Raw genomic sequence first — 13,228 nt, 5'->3', positions numbered from 1 at the left:
TATCTGTGTGAAGCTAGAGAAGATTGAAAGAGATTTGAAGTTCCCAAAGGATGAAAGTAGACTTTACATGATAGGAAGAGACAAGCATATTTTTTTACAATGGCAAGTAATCTGTCTCCTGGATTATAAATTCTCGAAAGAGCATTTTGGTGAGCAGGAATTCTTGGCAAGTGATGGGGAAGTGAGATGTTGAGAGGTGGCTGATCTTTCTTGCTTCAGAGATGTTTTTCTTGACCACAGAAGAAATACAGGAATCTATTGGGAGGAAATAAATGTACTCATTTGTTCTGAGTAGGAAAGGTTTCATTTCAAGATCAGATGTTTTTCTGAACATTATCGTTTTTTTTTCCTAATCTTATTTTCTCTCTTTTTTGCTTTGAAGCATGACTTACTACTCTGTCTTTCCTTATAGCACCTATTTTTCTTTTTTTTTTTTTTCCTGTAGAAGGTACCAGTTCTCTAAATGACTGATAAGATCTGAAATTCCATATTTCATTATTATATTTTTTTAAATTCAAGATTATTTTAATTAAGTCTATTTTAACCCATACTTAGCTTCTGGCAATGTTAGTCCAAGACCAGGCCTATTCCTTCAATTTATAATTGGGGATATGTTACTAAGACCTACTTATGTTCATAAGTACTGCTGACCCGTACTTGCCCAAATCTTGTAAAGGTATCTGTATGGTGTTCTAGTATTCCTGAAAATCTATGTTCTTAGGCAGAATAAGGCAGTGTATGTAAATCACTGAATGAGTCATTAAAAAAAGAATAATGTTAAAATCAATAGCTCTCACCAAGGAAATTCTGGAAGAAAACTATAAAATGAAAAATGTAATATAGAACCCGTTGTGTATATACTGCTCCTTGTAGTGTATTTAGAAGAAGATTGTCCATATTTAGAAAGGATGTCAATGGGTCTGCATCTGAGAGGCAGGAAGAAAAGTCCTGTGGTTGTAAGGTAGATATTTTACTTAACTTGCCATGCTCAGCAATGCAATGAAGAAAGAGCAAGAAATGTGGGGATGAATGGAAGAGTGTTTACAGAAAGCACTGAAGTTTCACTTGTTTTGTTTTGTTTTGTTTTCCAGGCTCAGATACTGATCTCATCATTGCCCTCCCCACAGGAGTGGGATCCTAAACCTGGGTTGTGATTTAACAGTGAGCTCCATGGCAACCTTAAACTCTAGTAATACGCTGTCCTCCACATTCTATCTCACAGGTATCCCTGGCTATGAGGAATTTCACCACTGGATATCCATCCCATTCTGTGTCCTCTACCTTGTTGGAATAATGGGCAACTGCACCATCCTGCATATTGTTCGGACGGACCCCAGGCTCCACGAGCCCATGTACTACTTCCTGGCCATGCTCTCCCTCACTGACATGGGCATGTCCATGCCCACAATGATATCACTCTTCAGGGTGTTGTGGTCCATTTCCAGGGAAATCCAGTTCAATATCTGTGTGGTCCAAATGTTTTTTATTCACACTTTCTCCTTCACAGAATCATCCGTGCTCTTGGCTATGGCCTTTGACCGCTATGTGGCTATCTGCCACCCTCTACGATATGCTACCGTCCTCACACCAAGACTTATTGCTAAAATTGGAATTGTAGCCCTGCTTAGGAGTGCCTTTGCCATGATTCCACTTCTGGCCCGGTTGGCCTTCTTTCCTTTCTGCCACTCCCACACCCTTTCTCATTCCTATTGTCTACACCAGGACATGATTCGCCTTGCCTGTGCTGACACAATGTTTAATATTATATATGGGTTGCTTCTGGTCATTGTGCTGTGGGGCATGGACTCTCTGGGTATTTTTGTGTCTTATATGTGCATCCTTCAGTCAATATTAAGAATTGCATCACGTGAGGGGAGGCTTAAGGCTCTCAACACATGTGCATCCCACATCTGTGTTGTACTCATCCTATATGTGCCTATGATTGGGCTCTCTATTGTCCATCGTTTTGCCAAACACTCTTCCCCACTCATCCATATCTTCATGGCTCACGTCTACTTATTGGTCCCACCTGTGCTCAATCCAATCATCTATAGTGTGAAGACCAAACAGATCCGCCAAGGAGTCCTCCATCTGCTTTTCCCCACAAAAGTCAGTTCTACTGTGATGTAGGCATGTCCTCAAGGCAATGATGGCTTCAATCTAAATGATTTAAATACATACTTATTTATGTGCTCTAGATATGTTGTCATCATAACTGCCAACAAAAGAGTAAAGAACAGAAATAGAGTCAACAGAGTATGTTGAGAAGTGGTTATAGTGGAGTTGGTGTCCATTGGGACTATACAGCTTAACATGTACTTCATAAATTCCCTTTAAATATGAATGTATTGGAATGGAGTATCATAGAAATCATTTCCATCTATTCCCTTCCATTTCTTTTTTTTTTTTAAAGATTTTTATTTATTTGACAGAGAGAGAGAGAGCACAAGTAGGCAGAGAGGCAGGCAGAGAGAGGAGGAAGCAGGCTCAGTGCCGAGCAGAGAGCCCGACGCGGGGCCCAATTCCAGGACCCTGAGACCACGACCCAAGCCAAAGGCAGAGGCCCAACCCACTGAGCCACCCAGGCACCCCTATTCCCTTCCATTTCTAATTCCAATCTTTTCCAGGGTGATTTATCTGTTAATTCTTCATTAAATATATTAAACCCATGTATCTTTGCTTCCTGATACTCTGCATTTGTCAGGGAATTTAATATTCCCTTTCTTGTAATATCAGTGTCTCCAGATATCTACTTTTTCCTTCTTTCTTAACAATGAGAAAAATCTTATCTTGACATAAAGGCATTTTAGAGCTCAAAGCAGAAGTTAGAAATCCTAGCAATGTATCCACATCATATTTCAAAGGTTTATATTCATGTTATACCCTACTAAGGATATTTAGTTTCCTCTGGAATAGAAAAGTACAATATGCATATTTTTCTCTTGCTCAATTTTTAAAAATAATTTTAATTTTATAAAAATTGAGATCCTGTCATTTTTAAACACTCCAGAGATTATGATGTGAAGTATATGATTGTAATCCATTGGGTTAAATGCATCTTAATAATTTAGGGCATACTATTTATTTAAATGTAAAAAATATTATCTTTGGTATCCTTGGCTATGAGGAATTTCACTCAGGTAGCAATATAATTCATTGGGGTATAGCTACTTATAAATTTGTGGTAGCTGGAAACAGCTGAAGATTAAGGTCTCACAATTTTATCTAGAACTGTTTTCAACACACAAAACTATCTTTCCTTGTGATTCTGAAATTATCTGGCACCTGGCTATGCATAGGGTTGTATAAAAATACTTGCAAATGCAACTGAATTTTCTTAGCTGGTACAGCTATAATTGTGCAAAGCAAAAAATAAACAAAGGGGACAAATAAAGCTTTAAAAATGTGTTATGGTTCCCAGTATTTATGTAATAATTAGTAATATATTTTACATATCTTGTTCTACCTAGTATAGCAACTATGCTTCAAAGAGTTTGCTGCCTGTAGGCATGAATATTATGCTTGGCATAAAAGTGACATTAAATAATTATTGAATATATAAATGATGAAAGGAATGAATCAATTATTGAAAAAGAATGACTAGTTTGGATAAAAAAAAAGTCTTGAAGGAAAAGATTTGACATGTCATGAACCCACATATCATATAATAAAAGAGAGTTTACTAACTTAAAATCAGGATTTCAAATTTCAGGCACATGGAGTATATCTACAACTTATATCTGCTGTCTGGTTTTAACTCAACTATGATGTTTCCACCATATTATCCTATTTCTTGATTCTAATTCTAATTACCCTTCTCCTTTTAGCACATTCACTTCAAGTAAGGGACATCAACTAAAAATAAGAAAGATGTATAAACATCATAATTAGATAATATTTGGTGTAATAAATAATTAAATAAAATTGATAGGAAAAGTGAAAATTTTGAGAATGATCATTACCACCAGGTATACATTGTATAAGTAACATTTAACTATTGATAATCATTTTTATTTTTATTTTTTTTAAGATTTTATTTATTTATTTGACAGACATTGATCACAAGTAGGCAGAGAGGCAGACAGAGAGAGGGGGAAGCAGGCTCCTTGCTGAGCAGAGAGCCCGATGCCATGCGGGGCTCAATCCCAGGACCCTGAGATCATGACCTGAGCTGAAGGCAGAGGCTTTAACCCACTGAACCACCCAGCCGCCCCTAATAATCATTTTTAAAATAAGAACTTCAAATACAAAATATGTATTTTTTAAAAATATTTTATTTATTTATTTGACAGAGAGAGAAAGCAAGCACAAGCAGGGGGGAGCAGCAGAGGGAGAGGGAGAAACAGACTTCCCACTGAAGGGAATCCAATGCCGGACTGGATCCCAGGACCTCAGTATTATGACCTGAGCTGAAGGCAGAAACTTAGCTAACCGAGCCACCCAGGAACCCTACAAAATATATTTTCAACCTGTGATGTTGAATATACCTTCCTAGCATCTATGCTCCAAAAAAACAATGTTGTATTAGGCTTTGTTGTTGTTGTTGTTCACAGAAATATGTTTAAGCTACTTACTGCACCTTAGATTTTGCATTTTGCATACTAATAAAACTATTTTAAAGGAATACCTACATAGGTAATGCAATATTTGGACACACAAATTATTATTTACTTTGTTACCTTCTTAAATTTATTACTATAATTACATTATAATCATAACATATTTTATCAAAAACATTTAGAAAACCACATATTTTTAAATTAAGATAATTTTTCCCATAAAATATCATTGGTGAGGAGATGAGTGATTGAATATCTGAATGGATGAATGAATGAATGAATGAATGACAAGTTGGTACTATGGTTGAGAACAGAAACATCTTGTTCTGGAACCTTAATGAAGGCAAGAGTTTAGTCTTATGGCAAGCAGTTGGTGCTCCAAAAACAGGTAGGTTTCTTGTTCTTGCCTAGAACTACAATAATATGACTGAAACGTCTTTCTCATTTGTATATGGAGTTATAAATCAGGAGGCACTCTTACTCATATTACCTTGTTTGACAAAGTCATGAGTGTCTTTTGAAAACATTCTCTGCCATCTTGCAGAATGTGTAAGTGACCCAGAAACCCAAATCGTAATTCATTTTTGTATACTAATCCCCAATCACTGGGCAAAATGCAATGCAATTGTTTTCATAATGTCAAACGTTATCTTTTAGGTTATACATTAATCCTCTTGATACTGCAGAAGTCTTCTTGTTGCAAAACACAATGGCAAGAAAAAGTAATAGCAGAGATCACTATCCCCTTTGTCATTAAAGTGTCTGGTATTGTCTTCTACACAAAGCAATATCACAAAATACTTCATTATCTCACTTAGTAATTCAGATATTCAATCCGGTATCTCAAATAATAAAAACATAATTCAGTCAAAAATGTACAGTGTGGAAATGATCTGACTACATTTAGAGTCTGGAAATAGCCACATGCATTAATAAGGAGAATGATAACAATATAAATATTTTGAAGGCACTCCATCAACTACTTCAACCACTAGACCATGTATATGTTTATATTATGTTCATGATACTCATTTTTATTGTCTGATGCCTGGGAAAATTTTAACTCTTTTATTAATCAACGGGTAGACATTTTCTATAGGATAAATGGTATTACATTCCAGGAATTTTGCCAGATAGATTTATAGATGATAAAGGTTGTCCCAGGTAATATAGAATGCAATTAGCAAGAAGGTTTGGGGTGTGAAAAGCTGCACTAGGAAAATTACATGTGCTTTTTTATTTAAAGAGCTAAATGGATCCAGTGAACATAATCCTGCTGGTTTGTTGTGATTTTTTTTTTTTTGAGAATTTCATTGACTAAATTTCATCCCCATTAACCAGAATGTTAAGTGATGTAACAGAGTCATGCAGTTTTAGCAACCTGACCCAAGATGGAGCAATTAGCCTGACTTTCTCCTTCCTGAGTCATAGGTACTCAAATTCCTTGCATGTCATGCCACTCCTTAGATCCTGCTTTTTTGTTTACTTAACCCAATCAAAGTAACTTTCTATTGTGTGTAAAAATATCCTTATTGCAACAAAGTATTGAAGGAGATATGAAACAAACAAGCTAAGAGTAAAGGAAGGAAGTATTTAAAGAATATGCCCTATATAATACATAAGGATATATTAGGGCATTTGTTACATAGAATTATTAGCATTTGGTATTTTTTTTAAAGATTATTTATTTATTTATTTATTTATTTGTTAGAGAGAGAGAACACGAGCAAGCAGAGTGGCAGGCAGAGACAGAGAGAGAAGCAGGCTCCCCAATGAGCAAGGAGCCCTATGCGGGACTTGATCCCAGGACCTGGGGATAATGACCTGAGCCAAAGGCAGTGGCTTAACTGACTGAGCCATCCAGGCATCCCTAGCATTTAGTATTTCATGTTAATGCATTTATCTAACAGATATTTATAAAATTATTTATTAAATTATTTGTATATTCTGCATTTTGTGGATGCAGTGATGAAGCTGGAATCTGAACTAAGATTGTCCATAGCAAACTGACATTAAGAGAGGCGTTTTGTAGTACAAAAGGGATATTTCAGTCACCTATGCTGTTGCAGTGACTCCACTGATTATTACCTTAATATGTTGAGATACCCTTGAATGGTACCGGAGCAGTTGCCTGGCACCTTCCTTTTTACCCTTTGCTGGGAAGGCAGCATTGGGAAATGTGAGTATTTTAAGTTCTATCCAGAGGTTAGGTGTTCCAGGGATAGATCTGCCTGGGTTGATTCACACTTGATATTTAAATCTGATCCTCTACCCTGGACTCACCTATTCTTTCTTGCTTCATAACCCTTGGGTCATTTTGGTTGGTTACAGAGCCCTAGGACACGCATCCTTATCTCCTTTGTCTTTACTCCATAAACAATAGGGTTCATGGTAGGTGGCACCAGTAAGTAGAGGTTTGCCAGGAGGATAAGGACATGTCTGGGTACATGATTTCCAAAGCGATGGGTAAAGAAGGAAAAGAAGGCCAGAGTATAAAATATCAAGATGACACATATATGAGCTCCACATGTTCCAAAGGCCTTAGTCCGGGCTTCCTTGGAAGGTAGCTGGAAGACTGTTCTCAGGATTAGCCAGTAGGACAGGGAGATGAGCACAAAGTCCAGCCCTGTGGTGAGGAGAGCAGCGGTGAGTACATAAATGCTATTAAGGGCATAGCTATTACAGGCTAACTTGGCAATGCCCATGTTCTCACAGTAGGTATGGTGGATGACATTGTTCCGACAGAAATGCAGCCGGAAAATGAGGAAGACACTAGGGGTGACCACAGCCACACTCCTAGCCAGCAGAGCCAGGCCCACCTTGCTGATGAGAGAGCCTGTAAGTAGGGTTGCATAATGGAGTGGTGCACAGATAGCCACGTAGCGATCAAAAGCCATTGCCAAGAGAACAGCAGACTCAGAGAGGAACAGAGCATGAACAAAAAACATCTGTGTGAGACATGCAGGATAAGTTGATGGGGAAAGGCCCTGCCAGAAGATAATAAGCATTTTGGGCACTGTGACAGTACAAAGGAGAACATCATTGAGTGCCAGCATGGCCAGGAAGAGATACATGGGCTCGTGGAGGTTCCTGTCCCAGGCCACCACTGCCATAACCAGGCCATTTCCTATCACAGCCAAAAGGTACATGAAGCTGAAGGGGATGGAGATCCAGATTTGGAAGTCTTCTAATCCTGGGATTCCAGTCAGCAGAAAGGCAGTGAGGTGAGTGGATGTAGAATTACATGGTCTTATGGACAGGTGTCCCAAGTCTGTTACATGACAGAGAGAAAATAGGTAGAGTGCACACTAATAGAAAACAAATATTTATTCTTTTATCCTAGTGACAACCTAACCATTAATTTTGACATGATGAACTGGAAGGAAAATAAAATGGTCTGAGAAAAGCTATTAATTATCTGAATAAGGGTGCCTAGATGGCTCAATTGGTAGAGCATGTGACTCTTAATCTCCAGGTCTTGAGTTCAAGCCTCAATTTTGGGCTTAGAGCTTACAAAACAAAATAAAACAAAACTCAAAGAACAGCAACCAACAAAGCACACACACACAAACCCCCCCCCCAAAAAAATCCTGAACGATTATAAGCAAATCACCTCTCTTTTATGGACTATCTAGTTCTTTCTGAAAATAAATAAATAAATGAATAAATCAGAATAATAAGGGTTGAAATCTTTATTTGTGTAAACCTAATTGCTATAACCACATCATGTATGTATATGTCTTTTGAACTTTTAACCATGTTATGTATATAATTTTTGTCTGCCTAATAATAAAAAAAATAATTAATTAAATACAGAAAAGTCATTTTCTCTTTCTTTTTTCTCTGTAACATTACATAGAAGTCTGGAGATGGTTAATATTCCATTCTTTGACAAAAAACTTAAGGGGACGTCATGGTTTGGATGACAGATTGATACATAATGGGCCAGTATAAAGCTTCCAATTCTTGTTTCCCATCCTGATAGTATGAGAGATGTTTCCTTACCCTACACTTTTGCTACAGTAAAGAAAAAGTTTTACTCATCTGCCTCTCATTTGTACTTGTGAAGACAATGAACATTTAAACATGAAGTTTAAACTACTATGCCAAAGTTGTAATATCATTCAGATCCTAACAAGCACTCTCAAGGATCATGAAGTGGAATCAAGGAAGACACTAAAAATCCAGAGTACAGAGTGTTCTCTTTCAGAACAAGACAGTCACTGAAGATGTCAAAGCCCATTATCATTCAATAGCTATCATTGAAAGACCCATCTACAGAGCAGAGTGATTTCGATTTTCATACTCACCAACCAAAGAATAAGATAACATTTTAGCAACTTTTTAAAGTAACAATAGTTCTTACTTTTAATGTATCAAAAAATTATAAAATAAAAATAGCTTCCTTTAAAAAGTCCTCCAATATAAAATTATTCTTTTCCCAAGTCAATAAAATATTAATTCAATTAGTCAAGTTTGTAATTAAGGACAATACTTTTGGCAAAGGCACAAAGTATGTATAGAAATGCTTTTGACTGCAAATCTTGAGAAGTTTCAAAGTGATAGACAAGTCTAGAATCTGCAAAGGGTACACTTTTCATGTGGCCCTGTCACACCATCACTTAGATCGAAAGCTACACTGTATTACATTATGTCTATTATCCCTGTAATTGTTAATTGAAACCTTTTTCAGATTATCTCTACCCTTCGCAATAAATAGGGCATATTTTCATATTATTAACATATTATTATTATATTATATATTATATATATTATATATTATTAACATATTATTATTATAACATATTATTCATAATTTCATAATTAACACATATTTATTCTATTCTCCCTCACACTGTCTTCTCTCTCTCTCTCTCTCTCATATGAAATTGAAATAAGAAAGAAAAGATAAAATTTTTCATCAAAGGGCAAACACATGGAAGGGATGAAATTGTTTTTTTGTTTGTTTTGTTTTTTATGTATTTGACAGAGAGAGAGATCACAAGTAGGCAGAGAGGCAGGCAGAGGGGGAGGGGGAAGCAGGCTCCCTGCTGAGCAGAGAGCCAATGAGGGGCTTGATCTCAGGACCCTGAGATCATGACCTGAGCCTAAGGCAGAGGCTTTAACCCACTGACCCACCCAGGCGCCCCGGGATGAAATTGTTTTTAATGCAACTCTGAGAGATATGTTTTTGAATGGTTATCCTGTTAAAAATATGGAGGCACCACAATTTTATTGGCCTGGTAAGTTTGTGGCTTTGCTGCTGCTGCTGCTGCTTCTTCTTCTTTGTCTTTTTTTATTGTGTTATGTTAGTCACCATACAGTACATCATTAGTTTTTGAGGCAGTGTTCCAAGATTCATTGTTTGCATATAACACCCAGTGCTCCATGCAATCTGTGCCCTCCTTAATACCCATCACCAGGCTTTGCTTCTTTTATCTGGTTGTCTCTCAACAGTGCCTGACTTTGCTGTGTAACAACCGCACAAAAAATATCACCATATTTGGATAGAAGTCATATCACATATCAGCACAGGGATGGGCAGTGTAGCAGTAATGGTAAAAATAATAATTGGAAATACATATTAATGGTTGCAATGTGCTAAGCATTTTCCTAAAACATATGCTAATCACTTTACATGGATTACCCAATTTAATGGTAACAACTACTATAAGAAATAACTATTGTTAGTGTCCTAATTTTACACAGAAAACAACTCAGGTACTTGAGGATCTTCCTAAGATCATATTACTATGGGGTGTGTGAAGCCTGTTTTCAAATCAGGGATCCTAACTGCAGCACCCACCCTTTTAACCACGAAACTATTCTAACTTACCTTTCAGATGCATGGTTTTTCTAAACCACTGGGAACATAAAAAGGCAGATCTTGAATTTCCTCTTAGCACCTCCCACAGTGATATTCTTAGGTGTTAGGTAAAAATGTCATGTCTGTTTATAGGGATTTAGAGAATGTGTGTGTGTGTGCGTGCAAATAAATATCTATACCTGTATTGTACATAGATCTTTACAACAGCAACTCAAGGACTAACCTCTGGGACAAGAAGTCTTTTGGGTATTTCACATGCTGAGTGATCGCTTTGGCACCTGAGACCCACAGTCAGTATATGGGTTAGCTGACTGAACCTATCTTTCATACTTATGAAATTATATTTCCCAATTTTGAACAGCATTTGATAATTTTCCATGTCCAGCCAAGTCTCTGCGCAACATCTCTGCACTTTTTTGCTAGTTCACTATGTAGCCCTTAAACAGTACTAAAAAAATAAGGTTTCCTGAGTTAGTCTACTGGAACATGGATGTCTTTTAAGACAAAGCCTAACTATTGAGACTATTTCAATATATGTCTATGCATGACAAAGTGTCCTTTAGTGAGATATTTTGAGGTTTTTCGAAGGAAAAAGCATGGCAGTATATTTGAATAACTCCCATTTCTCAAATAAAAGTTTATAAGTTAACATATATTGTTTTATAGAGCAGTTTGAGGTCTACAAAAAAAAAAATAATCAGAAAGTACAGAGCCCACATATGATCCCTTCTCCTTACCCACCCAGTTTCTCCTATTAACACCTCACATTGCTGTGATATATGTGTCACAATTCATAAGCCAGCATTGCCACATTTTTATTAGCTAAAGTCAGTAGTTTACATAAGACCTCTCCCTTTAGGTTGTACATTGTATGGATTTTGACAAGTATATAATGCCATGTATGCACCATTACAGTATCATACACGACAGTTTCACTGCCCTACAAATCTGTTGTGTTCCACCTTGCCCTAAGCCCTCTGACAACCACTGATCTTCTGTCTCCATAGTTTTATTTTTTTCCACAATGTCATACAGTTGGAAACATGCTGTAATCATGCCCTTTTGAATCAGCTTTTCTTTTCTTTTATCTTCTTCTTTTACTTTTTTCTTTTTTTTTATTTTTATCATCATTAGTGTACTCTTTAATCCCCATAAAGTATTTCACCTTTCCTCCTACCCCTTACCCACCGGTTCTCTATAAGTCTGTTTCTTGGTTTATCTTTCTCTTTCTTTTTGTTTCCCCTTTGCTCCTCTGTTTTCTTTCTTAAATTCTACATATGAGTGAGCTTATAGGGTGTTTGTGTTTCTCTGAGTTATTTCACTTAACATTATACTCTCTAGTTCCATCCATGTCATGGCAAATGGAAAGATTTCATTCTTTTTTATGGCTGAATGAGATATCTCATTAGCCATGTGATATATCTAAATATCTACATCTATATGTAGATATAGATATAATCCTAAAATGTTATGCATTCACCTATTGATGGACACTTGAGCAGCTTCCATAGTTCAGATATTGTGAATCATGCTGCGATAAGTACAAGGGTGCATGCATCTCTGAATTAACATTTCTGTATCTGGGGGATAAATACCCACCAGCACAATTCCTGGATCTTAGGTAGTTCTATTTTTAATATTTTGAGGTAATTCCACACTGTTTTCCACTGTGGCTTTACTAGTTTGCTTTCCCACCAAAGTGCAAGAGTTTTCCTCTTCCTCCACATCTTTGTCGACACTTACTTCATGTGGTTTTGATTTTAACCATTCTGACAGCTGTGAGGTGATATCTCACTGTAGTTGAGATGTGCATTTCCCTGATGATGAGTAACACTGAGCATCTTTTTTCATGTGTCTGTTGGCCATCTGGCTGCCTTCCTTACAAAAATGTCTGTTCATGTGTTTTGCCCATTTTTAAATGGATTATTTTTGGGTGGTGTTGAGTTCTATCAGTTCTTTATATATTTTGGATAGTAACCTTTATCTGATATCTCATTTGCAAATATGTTCTCCCATTCAATAGGTTGCCTTTCAGTTTTGTTGATTGTTTCTTTCACTGTACAGAAACCTTTTATTTTGATGTAGTCTGAATAGTTTATTTTTACTTTTATTTCCCTTGCATCAGGGGACCTATCTAGAAAAATGTTGCTGTGAGTGATGTCAGGGAAATTAGTGCCTGGACTCTCTTCAAGGATTTCTGTACATTGATTTTGTATTCTGTGATTTTATTGAGTTCATTTATCAGTCTTAATGGCAGAATCCTTAGGGTTTTGGTGGAGTCCTTCAGCTTTTCTCTATATAGTATCATGTCATCTACAAATAGAGTTTTACTTCTTCCTTATAAATTTGGATGTCTTTTGTTTCTTTATGTTGTCTAATTGCTGTGGCTAGGACTTCCGGTACTGTGTCAAATAAAAGTGGTGAGAGTGGACATCCTTATTGTGTTTCTGACCATAAGGGGAAAGCTTTCCGTTTTTCACCATCAAGTACGATGTTAGCTGTGGGTTTTTCATATAAAGCCTTCATTATGCTGAGGTAAGTTCTTTCTACACCAACTTTTCAGTGCTAGAGGGTTTTATCGTGAATGGATATGGTTTTATCATGGATGGAATGGTTGTACTTTGTCAAATGCTTTTTCTGCATCTACTGAAATGATTATATGGTTTTTATACTTTGTCTTATTGATATGATATATCCCTTTGTTTTCAGAATATTGAACCACCTGGCATACCAGGAATAAATCCCACTTGATTGTGGTGTATGATTTTTTAAAATATATTTTTGAGGGGCACCTGGGTGGCTCAGTGGGTTAAGCCTCTGCCTTCAGCTCAGGTCATGATCC

The 13,228-nt window shown here is 36.7% G+C and overlaps 2 protein-coding genes across 2 annotated transcripts; one reads left to right on the top strand and one right to left on the bottom strand.

Moving 5' to 3' along the window:
• The first annotated feature begins 1,170 nt into the window (after nucleotides 1–1,170).
• On the top strand, nucleotides 1,171–2,130 carry LOC111159644 (olfactory receptor 51L1-like). Its single transcript, XM_022522194.1, has one exon. The coding sequence runs from the start codon at nucleotides 1,171–1,173 to the stop codon at nucleotides 2,128–2,130; it is 960 nt and encodes a 319-aa protein (XP_022377902.1).
• A 4,741-nt stretch (nucleotides 2,131–6,871) lies between these two features.
• On the bottom strand, nucleotides 6,872–10,408 carry LOC111159307 (olfactory receptor 52Z1-like). The gene is made up of 2 exons (XM_022521715.1): nucleotides 10,396–10,408; nucleotides 6,872–7,830 (listed from the first exon to the last, which is right to left on the bottom strand). Exons 1-2 carry the CDS (start codon nucleotides 10,406–10,408, stop codon nucleotides 6,872–6,874), a joined length of 972 nt encoding a protein of 323 aa, XP_022377423.1.
• Between the last annotated feature and the right edge of the window lie 2,820 nt (nucleotides 10,409–13,228).

Source organism: Enhydra lutris, unplaced genomic scaffold (assembly GCF_002288905.1).
Source record: "Enhydra lutris kenyoni isolate GAN:26980312 unplaced genomic scaffold, ASM228890v2 scaffoldscaffold68, whole genome shotgun sequence".
Lineage (NCBI taxonomy): Eukaryota > Metazoa > Chordata > Mammalia > Carnivora > Mustelidae > Enhydra > Enhydra lutris.
The sequence above is the reverse complement of the archived record's forward strand: the minus strand, read 5'-3'. Positions and strand labels throughout refer to the sequence as shown.

Coding starts and splice junctions, on each gene's coding strand:
- LOC111159644 (XM_022522194.1), top strand. CDS start 1,171: ATGGCAACCTTAAACTCTAGTAATACGCTGTCCTCCACATTCTATCTC.